Source organism: Branchiostoma lanceolatum, chromosome 13 (genome assembly GCF_035083965.1).
Source record: "Branchiostoma lanceolatum isolate klBraLanc5 chromosome 13, klBraLanc5.hap2, whole genome shotgun sequence".
In the NCBI taxonomy this organism is placed as follows: Eukaryota; Metazoa; Chordata; class Leptocardii; order Amphioxiformes; family Branchiostomatidae; genus Branchiostoma; species Branchiostoma lanceolatum.
The window spans coordinates 11,928,422-11,949,179 of NC_089734.1; the positions used below are offsets into that span (position 1 = coordinate 11,928,422).

Below are 20,758 nucleotides of genomic sequence, written 5' to 3' on the forward strand. Positions count from 1 at the left end.
AAAATTGCGGCCACTCCTAGCCTTCTCGACCGGAACTCTGCTTGGAGAATAAGTGAAACCGATCTTTAGGAGAAGGCTTTCCTATCGCATTGTATGCACTTGTTTCAACTGTCTGCTTGCTATTCGTAACAATTTGTTTATTTTCATTCAAGCGATAAACTTTGGAGAAAAATGTGTAGATCTAAACACTATCGATTGAGGGCTTCCACAACCCATGCATTTTTTCGCTACCGCATATAGTTTCCTATCACATGCTTTATATGACTGATTGTTTTCAAACGTATTCCTCTTAACTTTCCAGACCATAGATCGATGTGTGCCGCCCGTAAGGTGAGATAGGAGTACCCTAAAGACCCACCACAGCTCACAGAAGGAGACTTACAACAACAGGACATCATGCCAGCGGGGAAGATGCCGATGAACTGGTAAGTATCATATCAAGGCTAAGGGCTCTTGTGGAATGACATCAGTCTTCAGAACGCAAGACCAAATCAGTGCATGCTGACACCCCATTAATAAACACTGAAGTTTTGTACATACAGATAGGACTACATGTAAAAGAATAGCCTCCTTCGCAGGCGGCAATACAATTTCTCCAGCTAAAAGACCCTGGCCCCGAGAAGTTGAAAATCTTGAATCAGCGCTTCCAAGAAAAATAACCACGGCGCCACCCAGAAGGCCTGCAAAGCTAAGGAGGATATAAAAGAGTCCGCTTAATTATGTCATCAAAATAGTAGACTAGTCCCCTGGTGTACGTGGTTCTTGCACAACAAAAGCGTGGCCCAAGGGCTATAGAGACGGGATATGGGCACCGCCCTATACACTAAAAGGTGTGGAAAAGATCTTAACTATGTCATCAAATGCCTAGTACAATGTAGCACCACTGCCATGCGTTTATATATTCCATTGTTTTGTTTTCCAATATAGCAAAGAACATTCAAACGCCGAATACATCAATATATCGTTATAGTTTTACGGCTGGACCAGATTGCCAAGCTTTTATACTTTTATAGGCCCGATCTAAACACAAATTTTCAGAGTCGACTCGGGGTTGTGTGTGAGGAGTTTTGAACTGCTCAAGTGGAGTTTTCCTACTAGAAAACGCTACTTGAGTGGCCTAGGGTTCTCCTTTCACCGTCCTGATTCGACTCCAAGCCGAATCAAAAACGCGTGTCAAATCGGGTCATACATAGTCATCATCCCTTTACACGCCTTGGCGACAGGTGGCTTACCTGTGACTAGAATTTATGACCGTCTCCCGGGGGATCAAATTAGGCCGAAGCTGGCGAGGAAATCTCCTGAGCCCAATTGGCCGTGCAGACGCCTAATCGATTGATGAAAGCCTAGAAACGAGCCAGTATAACGGATGAGTGGGGTGGAACAAACACACACACACACACGCACATATGTAACGTTACCACCGCACACAGTCTTTCCTTATCCGCCCATTATAAGACAATCAGCAAATACACTAAAACATTGACGATTTTTCTCTTGATTACACTGCACTTTTGAGGATGTTTCTTTTCTCTAAATGGAAAACAGATTGCCCAGTAAGGCAGGCATACGTCAAGGAGTGTACATATTCAAACCAGAACAAACATGTTTTAAATCATCACTTGTCTTGAGCTTTTTACCGTTAATTTTTTAATGATTTGTTTAGAATTTGAAACAGTTTGTTTTGCCATCCCGAATGCTGTGGTCTTTTAATGTTTGCGGCGTTAAGCCAATTTTCAACGTTCAACGTAAGCTAAGTTTCAACGTTTAAAAGAAAACGCTGTCTTGTCCTTGTTCCTTTTACCATTATGTGATTAATATAAACGCGCAACTTGGATAGTGTACTGACAGTTTTTATAACTTTTTCATGCGTCCTCCACACAAGCATGCCCCTCCGCTCGCCACTTGTAAAACGGTACGTGACTTTTCCATGCTGTATGTTGTGACTTGACTTGAAAGTTGCATGCATGCTCGTGGCACCTGCTATTTGGGATGTACCATGTTTATCAACAAGGGTGTTATCTTAATTTTCCAGCTATCATGTCAAATTATAAGTTATGATTGATGTCAAACTGTCTGTTATGATTATAGAATGATACTAATTTTTTTGTCTTCTTCTTAAAATCCATTATGATGCTTCGCACAAAAAGGTATTTGAGAAAGATACCCCTCTGAACAAACATAGTAAGTTCCAGATGATGTCATACTTTTCACCGGATACGCTTCTCCCTGGGTAGTGCATGTCGGGAATTACTTCCGCCATTTTGTGTCATGGAGGAAAAACATCAATCTGTGATCGATATTTTCGTGCGGAAGCAGAGAAATTTACGATTCCTACGCCAGATTGGCATGCAATAACCCCAGTCGAAGGTAGGCAGGATAGAGGAGTCTTTCCTTTCTCGATTACAGCTGCCAGGCTGAGGAGGCACGGCTGAAAATGGCGACGGCGACGAAGAATAAACACCTACGAGCGAAGCGGCAGAAGAAGAAACTGTTCCGGGCGAACGAGCCACTCCTGTCCGTCCTCATGTGGGGAGTTAATCACTCGGTAAGAGACCACTTCATCCTTCATTCTCCACACGGGCATCCTTCCCTATTACCCCGTTGATTGTACTTTGACGCTATGGCGAATTCCGCTACCCAGACCGTGACTAATTTCCAGCAGACCGCTATCCGGTTTTTCTCGGCCAACGGAGGCGTTTCCCCCCGAGACAAGCAATCGGTGTGATCGTAGAAAATTTCATCTTGGGTCTTTCTCTCTCGAGTAGAAAATTTGTGCGATACTTTCCTTGCCCAAGGGATGTTTGTAGGTTGGATTCCTTGCCACATCCCCATAGGAAATGCTTGACATTTCAATTTTGTGTAAACGTTACAAACAGGTGACATCATACTTGTGCTGCATATCGCATACGGCCTCTCCCCAATATACTGTACTATATCCAGACTACAAATAAAAAAGGAGAAAAAAAAAAGTATACTAAAAATGCTATCGATCTAACCAAGAATTAGTTCACTACTGTGAATAATTGGATGTAGGTACAAATGTATTTTTCTCGGTATTAGAGAGGTGGATTGTTGTGGTGATGAATTGAATAATCTATTCCACCCCTAATTGTTCAGTAATCAAAAATTTATTAGGTTAGAATGTTCTAGAATGCGGATGTTTTTATATCATCTAGCTAGGGTTTCATTGAAGTAACCTATCTTTAAATCAAAGCCACATTACTAGGCTTGGATACTGAGTCTCATATATAAAATTGCAGTCTAAAACTCTAATGAAGAAAAATTTTCCTTCCCCACAAATATATGGGTAATGCTTAATCGTCATTGTACGGTGTATTTTTATGCGGACTGTCTTGTCTTTTTCTGTGTATGTATCACATGCCTTATCTGGCACCATGATTTTTAAGTTAACACATGAAACTATGGTGACTGACAGACAGTTGATATAGACCAGATAGACTTTCTAGATATGTCATGTGTGGTTCGCTGGTTAGTCACCCTGTTTCCAGACAGGGGGTCGAATCCCAGACTGTTGTCACAGGAAAGGGACAGGGGAAACTGTGGTTCGATGTTCGTTGTACTCATCAAAAAAAGGAAGGGAAGGATCGAAGTATGAATCTAACCTGGCATTTTATTTCCTTGATTTTTTATCTGTTGAATAGTGTTGATTTCTCAGTAATTGGTCATCAAGTGATGAGAAGTACTACCAGTAGTGAGCCTGTAGTGTAGTGTCCCTAATTTTCGCCAAGCACATCAACTACACCCCCAACCAACCCCCAAACCATGCCCAAGCTGGGTTGGAACCTCCACCCTCTTGATCCACAGAACTGGACCCATACGTAGAAACTAGGTTTTTTCTGTATAACAGCTAGCCCCATTGCTAGTAGATATATAACCCGTCATACTCTTACAGATGAGACAGCATCTTCTAAAGCAAACCTACTCTAGATGTTCATCCGACGTCCCTTCCAACATGCATTACCCTACTTTGCTGTTGGAACTATATCTTGGACACTGACATGTTGTGCATATCTTCACACAGATCTGTATGTAGGGAAACCAGATGTACTCCCAGGCATGTTGTAGAATTCCAAATGCCAAAATCATCTATGACCCTATTCTATTCACACTCCTACTTTGACTATTTAAAGAGATCTAGACGGATTTCTTGGAAACAATTAAAATGCATGTTCTTCAGGATTGGCTGCGAATGTATCCATGCTCGATCAATGTCAGCCTTATACACATCAGATTCCAAGTTAGATGGAATGTCAAATTTACTGTATTAACTGTAATAAACAAGTGTAGAGGAAAAGACCATAACGACATCTTAAATACTATAATCTTTTGTTGGAACTAAAGATTGTAATGTCTCAAAATGTCCGTCTTTGCCGATGCAAATTGCAGGTTGGAGAATGAAAGTAGGTACTTTGCGCCTTCATCTGTTAGAAATTGGACACCAACATTTTGCTGTTGTGTGTTCTCATATATCTCACAAAATGACTAGGAAATGTAGGTTAGAGTAGTTTTCAAGGGCCTTTTTCTGTGGAAAAGACAGCTGGACCATTGATTATAAGCTCATCTGCAGTTCAGTTCTCCCATAGCTTCCTGTGCCGTTCCACTTCAAAGTATAGCAGACAGCTACGAAAGCGAGTAGTCGCAATAGTCTGCGCGTCTGGAAGGCTGTGATAGTTGCTTAGCCCACAGATCAAGGTGGTAATATCCCTCCTGTTGGTGGTGATGTATGCTGGCATTCACAGTCCCAGCACAGGATGTTTGTGGGACATGTGGTTATCATCACATAGAACTGCTGGAATTCTGAGTCATGGGGGAGAGATTCACTGCATGTCAGCTGCACTCTGACAGCTAGAAATGGCAGCAGCATTCATCACTTCCTAATATTACAGGGTTGCTTGTAATAAGGAGTCAGGTCGATATATCCTTGTCTCATTTGATATGTCAAAACTAGTGCATGGCTTAGGAGGAAGCTTACCTTTCCTGAAAACTTTTTACAAATGTATCTTGCTTCAACTTCATCATCAAAGTTTATGGAAAGGGCCAATCATAAATAAAGATAATAAAGATATATTTTTAAAATTTACAGTACATTTCCCATCTATGGTGATATTTTGTTCTAAAATTTATTTTAGATTTTTTTTGGGGGGAGGGGTCACTACAGTAGCTGGCAAACCTTTCAAGTACCTTATCAGAATGTATACCGAACCCTGTGCCAGCCGTTGGTGTAGGTTTGCTTTTGTAGATTATGATCAGTCTGGGTCTCAAACTTTCAGTATTCAAACTTTGTACCTCTGCCTATTTGTATACAGTCTAACACTAACACTATTCTTTAGAGATGCCTTGATATGTACTTTTGACAGGGCTGAAATTTTGTTATATTATTATGATACCATTTTAACTTGCAGAGCTATGTATTTGCAATGTAATGCTTGCATTTTTCAGGACAGGTTTTGTGTATTCATATTTGAATCGACTGGGAGGGTATCTAAGGCAAGAGTCTCAAAAATAGATTCCTTGACTAAAGCACCTTGTTCAAGTTATTGTAGTCTTGTATCAAGACGAATACAGTTAAGCTGTAATAGCTCACCCGGCAAATTTTGTTACGCACAATTAGAGATGCAGTTGGATGATTTGATTATACGGGCAACTCCTATTAAAAATACATTGTGCATGCATTGTTGTCAATCTTGTACCTTGCATAAATTTGCATATTGATTGGACTTTCCTTTTTCTAGTCACGCCATCTCTAGTCTTCTCTTTTCCTGTATCTTTACTTACTTAGTTCCGTTGTCATACAATATGAAATCCTATCCTACTATTTGTGTATGTTCTAAAATCTTCCAGATTCATTTTTGCAAATTCTAAATTTTTTGTTGTTTAGTTTCCTTTTAAATTCCTCTACTATAGATAATAGGGTAGAGTAGAGTTTTTGGTTTAGGTAGGAGTTTTCTCCAGTTTAAACAGCTCCTTATCTGGCTTTTCTTCATCTGACTGTCACTTTGTGTTTGTGGGGATGGTCCAGTGCTCTATGGATGATTTTCCACAAACCTGTCTAGTCTTCCTTTGAAAGCATTGACAGAAGGTGCTGTGAACACTTCATGATACAGCTTACAAGCTAACATATAGTTGTTGTTGCAAAATCTGCTGTGGTTGTAATTTTGATGTTATCCAGAAGTGACTGCAGGGCAGTGTTCAGTCATCCAGAGTCACAGGTGTCAGTGATATACGAGACCTATCATTGAACCTCTCCAGGCCAAGGCCATTTGAACTGCATTGTATGGGTATAGGCAAGGAGGTTAACCTCCTTGGTATAGGTAATACCTTAGGCTTACTCTCGCCAGAGGATGGCCCGTAATGAAATTGGGGGTGACTGTGAGAATGAGTATAATCGTAGAACGTTGTTTCTTAAATAATGGACATTTGACGTCCGTACCTGAGAACTTGATCGGCCGTTTGGGGCTCGAATGTCGATGTTTACAGATTGCGTTCGCATGTTTGTAATACGAATTGAGTTTGAGGATCCAGCGCATGAAGTCGTGTTTTCCGTTTTTTCCTCGTCGTGTCGTGTAAGTCGTCTTTGCTGCCGTCTGTCATCTCCTAAACGTCGTCCTCACACACCGCAGCATCTCGAACTATAGGGGGAAAAACATCCACCACCGTTCCCTACATGTGCAACATCCTGTGGCATCTGCGTGGTGTGATGGTAGGGTGTTTGGCCCATACCCTAGAGGTCTTGGGTTGGAATCCCCTGACATGCCCCATTGCTGTTGTGCCCTTTGAAAAGGCACTGAACATGACTTTTCTCATTCCACTCAGGTGAAAATGAATAACTTAAACTGCGTTTTAATGGAGGTTCCGTGTTTGGGAGAACCACACACACACCTCGAGAACGTAATAGACCACTGCGCACCACGCTTATCGAAAAGAGTAAGGGACCTTATTTCATCCACTTGGTGTGAGTAGATAAGATAAGTCTGTCCAGATATACAGCTTGTACTCATCAGTACAGACCTGATGTGTTATTAGCCTCCACCAGGCCCTCTTACGGGTGCATGAATCGTAGAATTCGGCAGAAAAAAGGAATAATTTGCCAGTAGAGTCAGTCCACAGTGAAGCTCACATCCCGCCTGGCGTAGTTAGTCTGGTAGAGACTAATGTGTTATGCCATGAGACGGTTTACCATATAGACAACATCCTCTCAACACTGCAAAGGTGATGTGAGAATAGGAAAATAAAAACATAAAAGCCTGTTTTGCGATAAGATATTTCAACAGAAATGCATAACAATTATGATATCATTTTCTTATTTCACTGTTGTTTCCAAAGCTCCCTTGCCATTACTTTTTCTTCACCATACCGTGTGACTCTCAGCCAATCAGAACTCTTACCTACATTTTATGCAAATCTTAAAATGCCAATCATTTCTCTATCAACGAGTGTCAGGCTTTTCTACAAGGGAAGCACTCAAAATAGTGAACAGAGCTAGAATAAGATTGATACCAGGCTACAGCTATCATCCTCTGATAAAGCCTTCTGGGTTCTATCAACTGTGGGAGGCCTCATCCCCATAGCTGCTCATCCCAGCATGCACTATCTGTCACACATCATTGAAAAGTGCTTCAATATAGATCAACCTAGACAGCACTGGGAAGTGCATATCCCCACCAAGGCAGCGTAATGTTGAACTTGAAATATTCAGATTTTCCCCGCAAAGACGAAAAATGTATGTTTTGATCAAGGTCCTGATCCTTCCCGAAATGTAACCATCTGTTCCTTTTTCGTGGAGAGAAGCTTTAGCAACTTATTACCTTTGCCAAGAAGGTTATGTTTTGGGTGCCGTTTGTGTGTCTGTTTGTGGAGAGCATAGCATCAGAGAAGCTGTGGATGTATCCTAGTAATATTTGGGATTTGGGTAGGTTTTGAGAAGGTGACGGTCAAGTTCCTTACACATGGATTCGGTGGGCACGGACGGAGTGTTACGGTAATGCATTCTTTTATGCAACTTGAGGGAAAGGTAGAGTAGTAGTACTAGTAGAGTAGAAACCTTTATTTGCCTTGGATGGCCTTGTCGGCAAGAACTGTACAAGTTCATACTTTGAACAGATCTGTAGCACAGATGTAATACAGTGGAAGCGCATACCCGCATTGGCATGATTTCACAATTGAGAGGTCACCATGAAAAATAGAATTTCAATATTTACAATATAAAAGTATGCTTCATATGAAACTGACAGCAACAACAAAGATTATGTGTATAGGGAAAATTTGGGTAAGTCCAAATACTTGTGTTGGAACTTTGATACAGTATCTGTAATGTATGCAGTGTATGTTGTTTTCCAGTCTCTATATAGAACTTTGTGTGTGGTTGGTTTTGAAGATGTTTAGTCTGTAGAAGATAGGCAGTGTCTATGTTTACCTATTTGGTAACTGAAGTGGGCCAGGTTGTAACGCTGTAGTCCTGGTTAAACTGTCTCTCAACTCAACAACAACATTTGGGCATTTCCAATGATTTTTTAATCTTAGACTATAGTAATACTTAAGTCAAGAACAGCACAATTTTTTTAGAAAGATTTGTCACAACGTTCATGACAAGTACATGTATATACAGTTTGAGTTTCAGAAGTAGAAACAGTACATCTACTTGTACATTATATATTTTGGTTTACAGCACTTTCTCTTGGTATCCTTGGCACTTGGATAAGAACACTTGTACCCATGATACTATGACCTGAACAACTTGGAAAAGTCAAGGAAAGTGGCATTTGTAAACCATCCCAAAAGATCTATCAACCTTTCAAACCTGAAGACTATGTTATTTTGCTGAAAGACAAGAACACGGTAGCCACAAAGTCTTGCAAATTCTACCAGCCCCTCCAGATAGACTCAAACTTGACGAATCACATTCTATAAAAAATTCATAAGTAGTACGCATCAATCAATATGATTCCTACCTTTGGGGAGGCTAAGTCTCTCCCAAAGCCCCTAAATCCAGAAATTTGACTGATGTATTCTTACTGTGTGTGGGCAAGACTGTTAGAAGGTCATGTAAGATGTCAGAATATTTATCATATTTTCTTTGACTCAAAGTATTTTCTCCCATTTGCCCGGAGCAGACCATTACAAGAACAGGCATTACAAAGCACTAACCCCATAGGTTCAGTCATGATAAATGACTGTATGGAGAAGGGAACATCTTTGACATTTTCCATCCCCCCAGGACGACATGTTATATCTGTGGTGGAAAATGTTAATGTGTGTCAGAACCATGTAGGTGGGGTTGGCTGGCCATAAGTCTAGGTAAAACATGGACGTTACTGTCATTTTGTGCGCGTAGTCACTTCATCTTTGTACGAGTCGATTAGGTGACACCATGTATAGTCACGTTCTAGAGGATTGTGATGTTTTTTGTTCTTTTGGCCTCTTTCGTTTTTATGTTGGGATGGGATATTGGGAACAATTTGATACACAAAGACCTGAAATCAAAACATATAAAAAGAAGGGGTCGACTCAAAATTCTTTTTACCCCCTTTTCAACTTTCAAAATTGAGTAGTCCTTATGGCACATTGTATTTTAGATCACTATGAATTTTTTTTCTTTAAAGTTTAAGAAATGATTTTGCACTGTTAGTATGGGCTACTGTTGTGTAGCAATTCTGATAAACTATGTCTTCGCCCATGTCAAGGTCATGTGCTTGACCTTGGGGTGTTGATGAATAATGAAGCAGTCCGAGATCAATATCAGTCTGCCCCCTCTATCTGATTCCCACTGTGATACAACAATACCCACAGCCTTCTGCCGCCAAACCAGTATCGATTGCTTCGTGCCTGTATCAAGACTCCTAGGTTGTATAACTGCCCTTCTCTTTTTTCTCACTTGTTCTCTAAGGCCATGTTGATTTGATTATATGGATGACATCAATTTTCATCCATTTCTAACAACTAGAAAGTTTTCAGCCAAACTGTAAATCATGAAAAGCAGCTGAAAAATGAGAAAGTGCATGTTGTAAATATTTAAGAAAAAGGATACTAATGTCGTAGAATGCCAAAGTCGATTACTAAGTCAAAGAAGAAGTTTTGAAAGAACAACAATGAAGAATCTATATTTTGGTATACCATACTATGTGTGTTTAGTTTTGTTCATTCTTTCTCACCACGTAGATTTCAGAATCAAGGCAATTTTTTTGGTTGCCAAACTTTTTTATATTCGCACGCTCGCATCAGTTTTGGGGTTTCCAGAGGATGTCATCCATATATTCAAATCAACGTGGCCTAACCTTGAAGCCAGTGTAATTTATCGCAACATTGTGGTAGAATTGCAGCACCTGATATAGATTTTTTTATTGAAAATTGCTGGGGATATTTGAGCTTGCCACAATCATTTTCAAAGAGCATCCAATTCCTTTTTGACCTCGCTGCAAGTTGCACCTGGTCCAGTGATACATTGTATAAAGAATGATCAAATTCAGTAAGGCTGCAGAAACTTGAATTGATGGTGACTTTAAGGGCGGCTGTAGACTGGCGACGGTATACAGTCGTGCGACTGCCTGTCATCACGACGTCGCCGGCGACGGTATTTTTTGGCCGTCTAAAGACGATCAAAATAATTGTGCGACGGCAATAAACGGGAATCCTCGAATCGTCGGAATTCTGCGCCGCGGGCGTCCCGTGATATTTCCTGACCGTGTGTCTAAAGAGAAGCGTCGCTCACAACAATAATGGCACGACCGTATACCATTGTCAGTCTAAAGCCGGCCTAACTGTGCTGAACAAAAATTTATTATGTTCTCTGATCTCATATGACTATTCCCTGTAAGGAAGTGAAATATGTTTTACTTGTCTGTCTGTGTGTGTTGGTGTGGTCGATCTGACTGTGATTGTGAAGCTGAAAACATTTCAATTAATTCTTAATTTATCATTTAAAAGGTCTTAATAATTAGTACACAAAAATCCACAGATATACTGTACATGAACTTCTGCAGTCTAGGTGCAGATAGTTAATTTTACCTGCACTAACCTGCATATGCAGGTGGCATTTGGAGCCCTGTTGAAAGGTACAACATTTATTCTTCCCTTTTCTGGGAAACTGGCCAAAATCAATGGATCCACAGATGTCCCCCATACAGTAAAGTTTTTACGGCCTGCTGTCACAAGACTGTTCTGACCGGTGGCATTGTTCCAGAGACATTGACTGTAGCCCAGGGGGTTAAAACACATCAATACCGGCATCATTACCAACTCTCCGGGATTACATCATCTGATATTCTTCAAGACACTCGCTGGCTATTGGGTTTATCATCTGTTGTCCCCTTCTCGTGAGGGTTAGACGTGCTTGCACATATAGATGTGTAGGCATGATGGCAGAGCATTACATGTAGGTGCCTCTGTCCTGTGGGTTAAGGTAGCAGAACACAGTTTTCAGCCTATGGGGATTTCTATAGTTAAGGGCCGCAAGGTGACTAGCTTCGACGCGGTAAAAATCATAGCGCGGTGCACTTGAGAAATACGTAAAACGAATATGTATGAGTTTAGGGTACAACCTACAAATAACTAAAAAACCAAAAAATCCTGTCGGCGTATCGGCTCCTCACGCCCACTTTGAAACAGCGCCCTGCGAGAGGTCACTGAACTGCAGCCGCCTGACCACGTGAGGCGGTTGCACAAGATGGCGTATTTATACACAAAGCGGAAAAGGCCCACTATCCAAATCCTACAGTCTAAAAGCCGACATATTTCTACACCACACAGCACAGTTTACACATGGATGCCTCTCACATGTTGCTTTCTACCCAGTCTTCAAGAGTTTGGGCCGCACTACTTTCTGTACCCCCGTCATAGACCCCGGGGGTTGCGGATAAAAACTGTGTTCTGCTACCTTAACACTGTGTAGGTTGAGGAGGTGGAAGTCTTCCCTAATGTTATCAGTCCCTCTTTTAGGTGATCGTCGCCGTGGATCTTGTCATTGTATTACCTGTATTTCAAGTCCTGTTATGTAATACAGAAGTAGAAAATATGTCCCATTCTACTTCGTTCTATTTACATTTTTACTTAAGCCTTTCCCAAAGATGTACAGTACTCCTAAAATGTTTTTTGCCTGTAGCGTGAAAGGTAGATCTTAGTGGTAATGATAACTGGAAAATAATTTACTGTAAATCCATTAAATATTTGCGGTTTGTAATTTTAGTGGTTTGGGGAAAAGTGAGTAGTTCACTGCTTTTGATTTCAACGGTGGGAACAAACATCACTGTTCCAAATATTAGTGATCAAATATTTGCGATGATGAAATTTTAGCATTTGACTAGCGACCGTCAAAGTAGCTTGAATTAAGGTGCCATTAACAAATCAAGAATTACAGTATTGTCTGCATGTGTGTTACTATCTGAATAGCCAGTTTAACCGCCCTTGATTTTTCTTACTTCTGGTGTGAAAGGTAGATATTAGTGGTGATGATGCCATGGATAATGATTTGACCCAGCCTAATGAGGGAAGTGCGGTGCCATCCTGTGTCTCATCTGTCAATGTCAAGTCTACAATCTCCGTTAGTTGGGAGGTGGCAATCCCGATAAAGCCTAGGGCTTAATCAATATCGGGGCAATCAGGGGAGTGTGTGAAATGAGCAGTTTCTGCAGTGTACTAAGGAATAACAACTACTTTTATGGAACTTCTGTGTGATTTTGTATGAATGTTCCCAAGATCAAAACTGTATGCAAAGTAATGACTTTTCTCTGCTTTCATTAGAAATAAGCAAATAGTGGGGAAATCTTGACATACATATATATATATATATATATATATATATATATATATATATATATATATATATATATATATATAGCATTTGACATATATATATATATATAAAAGTAAAAAATTTAATAAGCAACCAACTTTGATTCACAGAAAGTTTGCAAGGCAAGATCTTAAGAGCTAAATTTACTCTTGCAAAATATACATACTTGAGTGGTACATTGTAACATGAAACATTATATATATATATATATATATATATATATATATATATATATATATATATATATATATATATATATATATATATATATATATATATATATATATATATATATATATATATATATATATATATATATATATATATATATATATAATGTTTCATGTTACAATGTACCACTCAAGTATGTATATTTTGCAAGAGTAAATTTAGCTCTTAAGATCTTGCCTTGCAAACTTTCTGTGAATCAAAGTTGGTTGCTTATTAAATTTTTTACTCGTATTTATTGTACAGACTGTAGCTTTCAATGGTGCCAGTTTGTTTGCAGATGACACTGGTTTCTGATAGCTGGTTTCCCACAATACCCGGTAGAAATGAAAATCGAAAGAAAGTACAAAATGACAAAAGGCAGTATTGAAATCATAATGCCAATCAGAGACTGTCACAGAGGATACGAAAGAGTTAAGAATATGTTGATGAAGGTTAGACATCCAGGTTATAAGATACGCCAAATGACAGTTACTTCAAGCAACTTATTATTAATTATTAAAATTTTGAAACAGTCAGACGTTTCAGACAGCATGCGCTGTCTTTCTTTAGTGACTGAAAATGTGTTAAAAATGTTGAGTTGTAATTTTTCTCCTGTTTGATGGAATGTTGTTTGTGCCGTTGCCTTAGATACAAGAGCTGTCTCACATCAACATCCCCGTCATGCTCATGCCTGATGACTTCAAGGCCTACAGCAAGGTCAAGGTCGACAATCAGTATTTCAACAAGTAAGTAAAGTTTTGCACCTTTCTATATGAATATCTTGTACAGTTTTACTTTGTTTGCAATACAGCGAATGTTAAGTTACCACTTTTACACATAAAGTAAGGGGCCAGGTGCAGTACGCCTTTGACCTATGACCTGAGTCACATGTCTAAGGTCACATGACCAAAGTAGTGGGTCATTTGACCCGAAGAAGGCTCTTGAGATGGGAAAAATTCTATAAGCCAGCGTTTTCTCGTGTCGGGAATAAACTTGAAGGAATAGTCTCATTTAACAATGTATCTGGTAGAACTTGCTCTGTCCATGGTGCTAGATCTTTCTCTCAGCAGAGGCAGGGCCTCTTTTGATTGTTGAATACGGTAGATCTTGAAACTTTCGCCGTGGTTTTATTCTCCACTGCATATTCACGACTCGGCAATGATACGTTTCCAATGCTCATGCATTACTACTGTACTGTAGAATTGTTTCAAATTCAAAACACCAGGGAAACCTCTTTTTTCCCTCCTACCGTGAAATAAAGCCTCTGCAAAAGTAAATGAATTTACAGTAGCCAATTGGCACATAGAACAGCGTATTGTCATGTTGTCAAAGAGATGCCAGAAAGTAAGCGATTGGTGGAAAAAAACATTACATCTCAAGCAACAACAGCCCCCTAGCAGCTGCCATGTGTATTGCCGATTTGTGGATGACATCTGTCTAAACACATGCAGATTACTCATGTTGGAAAGGGTATTGATTTTCACAAGATTATACATGCTTTACTTCCTGCTCATTTGTGAAGAAAAACAGATGAAAGAGAGCACTTTGGTTACGCCAGCAATTTGTAACTCTGCTCTAAATCTAATGAGGGTCGTGCCTTAGAACTGGTCTAATGAAGCTTTGGTAAAGAATTAGCCCAATATAGACAACCATCAATCAAAGTAAAGATGACTTTTTTGATCCTGAAACTTGACAAATTGCAGTCTACCATTGCTGCATCCAGAATTTTTGTGAAGGAAAGTTGTATCTACTGGCTGTGTGTTTACAGAACTGGTAAACTCACACTTACTCACTCACTCACTCACTGACTCTCTGGTTTAAAATGTTTTGTTAAAACTGTCATAAAAAAATTGAATGGTAAGTCTTTCATTGTGACGATAATTGTGTTTTTTTGTGTGTGATTTTCAGAGAAAACTTGCCGAGCCATTTTAAAGTGAAAGAATACTGCCCTCTGGTCTTCAAGAATCTACGAGAGAGATTCAACATAGATGACGTTGACTACATGGTAAGGATGCTGTAGTTTTGTGGTGTTTCTTCTACCATTGCCTTGGAAGGGTGTGCCATGGAACTTTACCCATTATAAGGGGTGTACCAATGTACCAAGAAACATTACCACTGTAGCTGAAAAGTCACAAATTCGTAATGTGCACATGTGAAAAATATCAAAAATTGGCAAAATATTTTGAAGCTTGAATAGTTGAGCTTGAAGCGTTTTTTCTTGAATTTGAAAACAAAATATTCAGATGTGGATGGACAACTCATGCTCTGTTTTGAGGACGTTTTAGGGTGAACAATATGGTATATTTATCATTGGAAAGTCTTGGAAGGCCCAGAAATGTTGATTTCTTTTTTTCTAGAATTCGTTGACTAGATCGCAGCCGGTGAACACGGATTCTCCGGGTAGAAGTGGCGCCAGATTTCTCATGTCCTACGACAAAAAATATGTCATCAAGACGATAGAGAGCGAAGAAGTAGCACAGATGCACCATCTTCTCAAGCAGTATCACCAGGTATGTTCTCCTTCTGCAAAAAAGATACTCAGACTTTTCCTTACATGAATAATGTCAAAGGTTTGATTATCTCTCTGCTGACCTACTGCTGTAGACAATACATATTTCTATACTTCTACACCCATACTAACTTTTTCTTCAAAACTTTTGTAAAGATATACATCCTGATTTTTCTGTCCAATAGTTAACTATTGTGGATGTATTTTTGATTTCTCTAAAAAATTTGTTAAAGTGCTAAAGCTTCAGATTTTCCCTTTCTTGACGTAGAAAATGTGTGTATGTGTATTTGTATGCATCTATGTTCTGTGTATATAAAAGGGTAGAGATTGCAATCTGACAGCATCAGTGATTTTGTCAGTGGAGATCCCGATCTGAGTCAGTAAATATCTCTGTTGAGCCCATTGTTGTATATTTCAGCATAACGATTTCTGCCAGATCTCAGTCTGTACCCTGCCATTTATATATGTACACTACTGAGCCCATTGTCGTATATTTCAGCATATTGTGGAAAACCACAGTGAAACTCTACTCCCCCACTACCTGGGCATGTACAGACTGACAGTAGAGGGCACTGAGACCTACCTGGTTGTCATGGCAAACATATTCAGCCACAAACTCAACGTTCACATCAAGTATGACTTGAAGGTAGGCAAAATCATTTGTTTCACTTGAAAATTCATTTGTGTTGGTAGAACTCATTCTGAATCAAAGTTGAACTGTAATTGCCAGCACAAGAAATTGGACTTACCCAACTTTTTGACTGATTAGCTCCAGTCTTTTTCAAGGAATGAGCAATCCACTGCTTCTGTGACGTCACGTTATGCAGATAAGACATGTGACTCGGTGAGCGGTGCAAGAGGAATACATTAGCCATTTAGTATTTACATCAGGGCTTTACAACAATCCCTCAACAGAGACTGGGGGCGCCATAGATTTTCTGCAACTTATGATCCACTGCTCAGCAAGTCACATGTTCTATCTGCATAACATGATGTCACAGAAACAGTGGATTTTCTCAGTCCTTGACAAAGAGAGCAAAGCCATAGTGTTGCCCCCAAAGTTCTGTCCTCACATCTACTTTGTTTTTACAGGGCTCTACAGTAGACAGACAAGCCAGTGATAAAGAAAAGGTGGGTCTGTGGGGGTGGAGGCATTTTTCTGTTTGTTGTTGTCTTTAGCAATGATTTCTTTTAGGAGATGTCTACAATGAAATGTGTCCTTGCTTTGAAAAATATATTTAGAAGATATGATTAAAGGAAAAGTATTGCATACATGTACACTTGATTTCACCATTAGAAAATAATGAGGACCAAAAGAGGAAAAGCACATTCTCAGAGTTCAGCGAAATGATGATTTTGGTAAACTGCACTTAATAATGAACTTAACTTTTGACCACAGTTAATAGTATTAGTTTTATTACAGTACATTTTCCAGTAATTGCATACCTATAATGTTTGTACTATTTTTCTCACAGGCAAAAGATTTGCCCACATACAAAGACAATGACTTTGTAAAGGAGAGAGAAACACTAAAGATCGGGGAAACTCAGAAGGAGAGGCTACTGGGGATCCTGAAGCGAGACTCGGATGTAAGTCAAGTCTTCGGTTTTGATATCAGAAACAAAACCTTCATTTTGCCTCGTGTATCTGCTGTTCATGTTACCCTTACAGCTTTGAGCTTGGCCTAGACCATTTTCTGTTCTTTGTTTCCCTTGCCTCCTATCTCTTTTTCCTTGTCTCAAATGTACTACTGTTTGACTTCCGTGTAAATGATTTCTCATCAGTGGTTCTCAATTAACTTTCCTGTCAACTCTTCATCTCACCTTTAGGCTTTGCCCTTTGCTCTGCACATTTTTGTGTGACCCTTAACCTCACCGACTACAGCCTTTTGCCTGTTGCTGGGGTTTGAACATGCCCAGTCCTTCACCTTTAACCGTTGCCCTTTGCTCTCCATAGTTTCTTGTGACCCTTAACCCCATGGACTACAGCCTGTTGCTGGGGGTGCATGATTGTTATGCACCTTTAACCTTTGCCCTTTCCTCTTGCTGTTGCTGGGGGTGCATGATTGTTATGCACCTTTAACCTTTGCCCTTTCCTCTCCACAGTTTCTTGTGACCCTTAACCTCATGGACTACAGCCTGTTGCTGGGGGTGCATGATGTTGAGCGGGCGGAACAAGAGGACATGGAGATGGAGAACCAGAGTGGGGACGACGAGGACGGGGAGGACTCGGGCGGACAGTGCGCCACGCCCCCGGACAGCCCGCGGATCAAGGACTTCGAGGGCTACGAGGTGGAGGAGAGGGAGGCCTTTGCAATCAAAAGTGCAAATGGTAAATTTCAACCTCATGTTCAATGACTGTTCTAGATATATATACTGTAAACGTCTTTCAGTTCACCATGATTTAATTTTGCAGCAAGGAGAAGTGTTTTTAAGTTAGCGGTAGCACAATATTCACATACTGTACAGTAATGGAAACAATAGTTTTGGTGTTGGTGAAGTGGTCACCACAAAAACTGTGAAGATGAAATCACCGCGAATATGTCAATAATTACATTATACTTTTGTAATATTTTGTCTTTCTACAATGCTAAAAATGCATCTGCATTGAAAAGCAGCCTTACAGTGGATAGGTAGTTTTGCATCACTGCAAGCCTGCAAGTATGTGTGAATGATGTCGCACAGTTGGACAATGATATTGATACAGGTCCACAAATAGTAATATGGATACAGATACAGCACCAAACATTGACAAACACGTAAACAAAGCTTGTTTGCTTGAGCAGTAGTTACAGTACAGATATGGATGCAGAATTTTGATAAACAGTGCTTCTATATAGGGTCTGTTGGTCCCTACTTTACAGATGCGCCCAAGAAGGAAATCTACTTTATGGGTCTGATTGACATTCTTACGTCCTACGATGCCAAAAAGAGAGCAGCGCACGCAGCCAAGACAGTTAAACATGGAGTAAGTATACAGCATATTCTGTAAATCTTTAATTGTTCACATGGTTTTATTTTTGCGTTTTTTGCTGTAGCCTCTTCGCCGCGATTTCATGTCACCATGAATATGCATTTCCAGTGTATTACTACTGTACTAGAGAATTATTTCAACCACGAACTTAAAAAAACGCAACAACCTCCTTCATCCACTACTGCAAAATTGCGTCCCCCAATATGATTAAATTTACAGTATTGATAGTGCAGTATTTGTAAGCAGAATTTTTTTGTCTTCTTTTTTTAGAACAGGCCAAAATTACTGTTTGCATGAATTTCATACAAAAAAACAACTTTATGATGATTAACTAAACTAAACATGAAAAATACAAAGGTGGTAAACTTATGACAGCCCTCCCTCAGTACATGTAGTTACTGATATGTGGTGGCAATGATTATGATGATAAAAGTTTTGATAACATGACTGTGCTATGCTTTCCAGGCAGCTAGTGAGATTTCCACGGTGAAGCCCAAACAATACGCCCGCCGCTTTATGGACTTCATGGACAAGGTGCTTGTATGATTTTAAAGGTGGGTGGTTTTCAAACTTACCAAGCGACCATTTCTGACCTTGGAAGAGGCATGTGTGTCCTTTAGGATTTGAAACACCTTGCACAATGTCTGGTAAAAGCCAAACTGGTAGTATAGGTTCTGTGATATCTGTCCAGTGGAAATTAGTGATAATTTGGAAAATGAGTTGGATCATCTTCTTTCAAAAAGAAAGACTTTCCCAAACAAGGTAATACATGTGAAAAAATAAAAATAATGATAGTGATCTTTATTTGCATGTTCTGACCTACATGTATGTGAGCTATATGCAGTAGTTATACAATTACATCAGAGACTAAAGGTAAAATATTACCCTGTAGTATTGATAGTAAACATGAAGAAATAAACAAAACAGTAAAAGATACAAATCTATACTACTACTAGATCCGTTGTTTACAAAACAGTTAAACATGTAAAGCTCTACAACCTCTTAATCTATTATTTACATGCCTCTTTGAAAGCTTCCCTCTTATCAAAACAAGTGTATACAATTTCACAGAGATGAACCATGTATAACCTAGCAACAATGTTTAAAACATTGATTCCAAGGCAGATTTTATTCCTTTGTTTCTTACATCTTTCCTTTTGTTTTCCAGGCTTTTGGGGAACTGCAGAGGCCACACTATAACACAGGGTGTTGATTGAACCTACACAGGAGTCACACGTAGTCTGCTGCAGTTTGGTCGTAACCTGCCAGAGGGAGCTGCCGAAGAGAAGGCAGTCACCACTTACTTGACTTCGACACACAAGAGCACTGGGCTTGACCTTTGACTTGTCACCTTTCACCTCCCCGACCTCTAACAAACTTATTACATGTCCACATGTACTAGTATATTGCACTATGTACAATTATATAAGTCAGTATAATTGGACGTAGTAACAATAGCTTACAATTAATCCACAACAATTAGAGAAGCTCTTCTGGTTGCTACAAAATAAATTTGTATCAGAGGGGAATGAAAATACATGAACATGTAGAAGTAGTTAATGGATATGAAATTATGGCCTTTATCCGTATCCAGCTTAGCCAGTTAACACAATGCTCAATATTACAATTAAAGCAGATGTACAATATGCTACAAACGTATGGTAGGTTCAGAAACATGTTAGAAACAATAAGATACTTTTCAATGCTGGGTTAACAGACAAAATTGTTCTTCAAATCAGTATGAAAAGAAAAGTGTAAAACAAACAAACAAAATGTTGTATTATTGCTAAAATCGGTGCATCACTCAAATCTTGACAGCAAGTTTTATTTCCATCAATGAAAGCTCTTATGTTTTTTTGTATTTGAAGTATTTCATGTTCAAAACGTACTGATTTTGTTTTCTTTTAAAAAGCTAAGGGCTTTGGAGATGGATGTCTTTGAAACAGGTTCGGAGAAGAAGTTATGAAATTGTAAAAGAGGTAAACTTGTTGCAAGGAATTGAATTAAATGTTACAGTGCAAGTCAATTTGTAAAGAGATTGCAAATTCTTGACAAAAATTCCAGGTCACAAAAATCAACATTTTTTGTTGCTTCAAAGTCCAAATTAGAAAAGAATATCCATGCATTACAATTTCTATGGCTTTCTCTTACGCTGGTAAACAGTGACCGTTTAGTTTTCACATTCAAACCTATTATGATTCGTTTATTTGTATAATGTTGTGAGACATTTGAGGATAATGTTCCTGAAAAACTCTCTGATT

General features: G+C 39.3%; 1 protein-coding gene across 3 annotated transcripts; it reads left to right on the forward strand.

Annotated features, from left to right (window-relative positions):
* The first annotated feature begins 301 nt into the window (after positions 1-301).
* LOC136446924 (phosphatidylinositol 5-phosphate 4-kinase type-2 alpha-like) lies at positions 302-19,977 on the forward strand. 3 transcript variants are annotated; one of them, XM_066445580.1, is made up of 13 exons: positions 302-425; positions 1,883-1,912; positions 2,407-2,545; positions 13,664-13,761; positions 14,924-15,020; positions 15,373-15,525; positions 16,024-16,170; positions 16,617-16,655; positions 17,000-17,113; positions 17,630-17,855; positions 18,364-18,491; positions 18,963-19,051; positions 19,666-19,977. In XM_066445580.1, exons 1-12 carry the CDS (start codon positions 397-399, stop codon positions 19,041-19,043), a joined length of 1,281 nt encoding a protein of 426 aa, XP_066301677.1. In that variant the 5' UTR covers positions 302-396; the 3' UTR covers positions 19,044-19,051; positions 19,666-19,977. The 3 variants fall into 3 exon arrangements, with proteins under 3 accessions (XP_066301677.1, XP_066301678.1, XP_066301679.1); XM_066445581.1 differs by having other exon boundaries at positions 18,388-18,491; XM_066445582.1 differs by lacking the exon at positions 1,883-1,912.
* Positions 19,978-20,758: the final 781 nt, after the last annotated feature.

Coding starts and splice junctions, on each gene's coding strand:
- LOC136446924 (XM_066445580.1), top strand. CDS start 397: ATGCCAGCGGGGAAGATGCCGATGAACTG. Junction 1,913..2,406: donor CGCTCGCCACTTGTAAAACG/GTACGTGACTTT, acceptor TCTCGATTACAG/CTGCCAGGCTGAGGAGGCAC. Junction 17,114..17,629: donor TCCTGAAGCGAGACTCGGAT/GTAAGTCAAGTC, acceptor TCCTCTCCACAG/TTTCTTGTGACCCTTAACCT.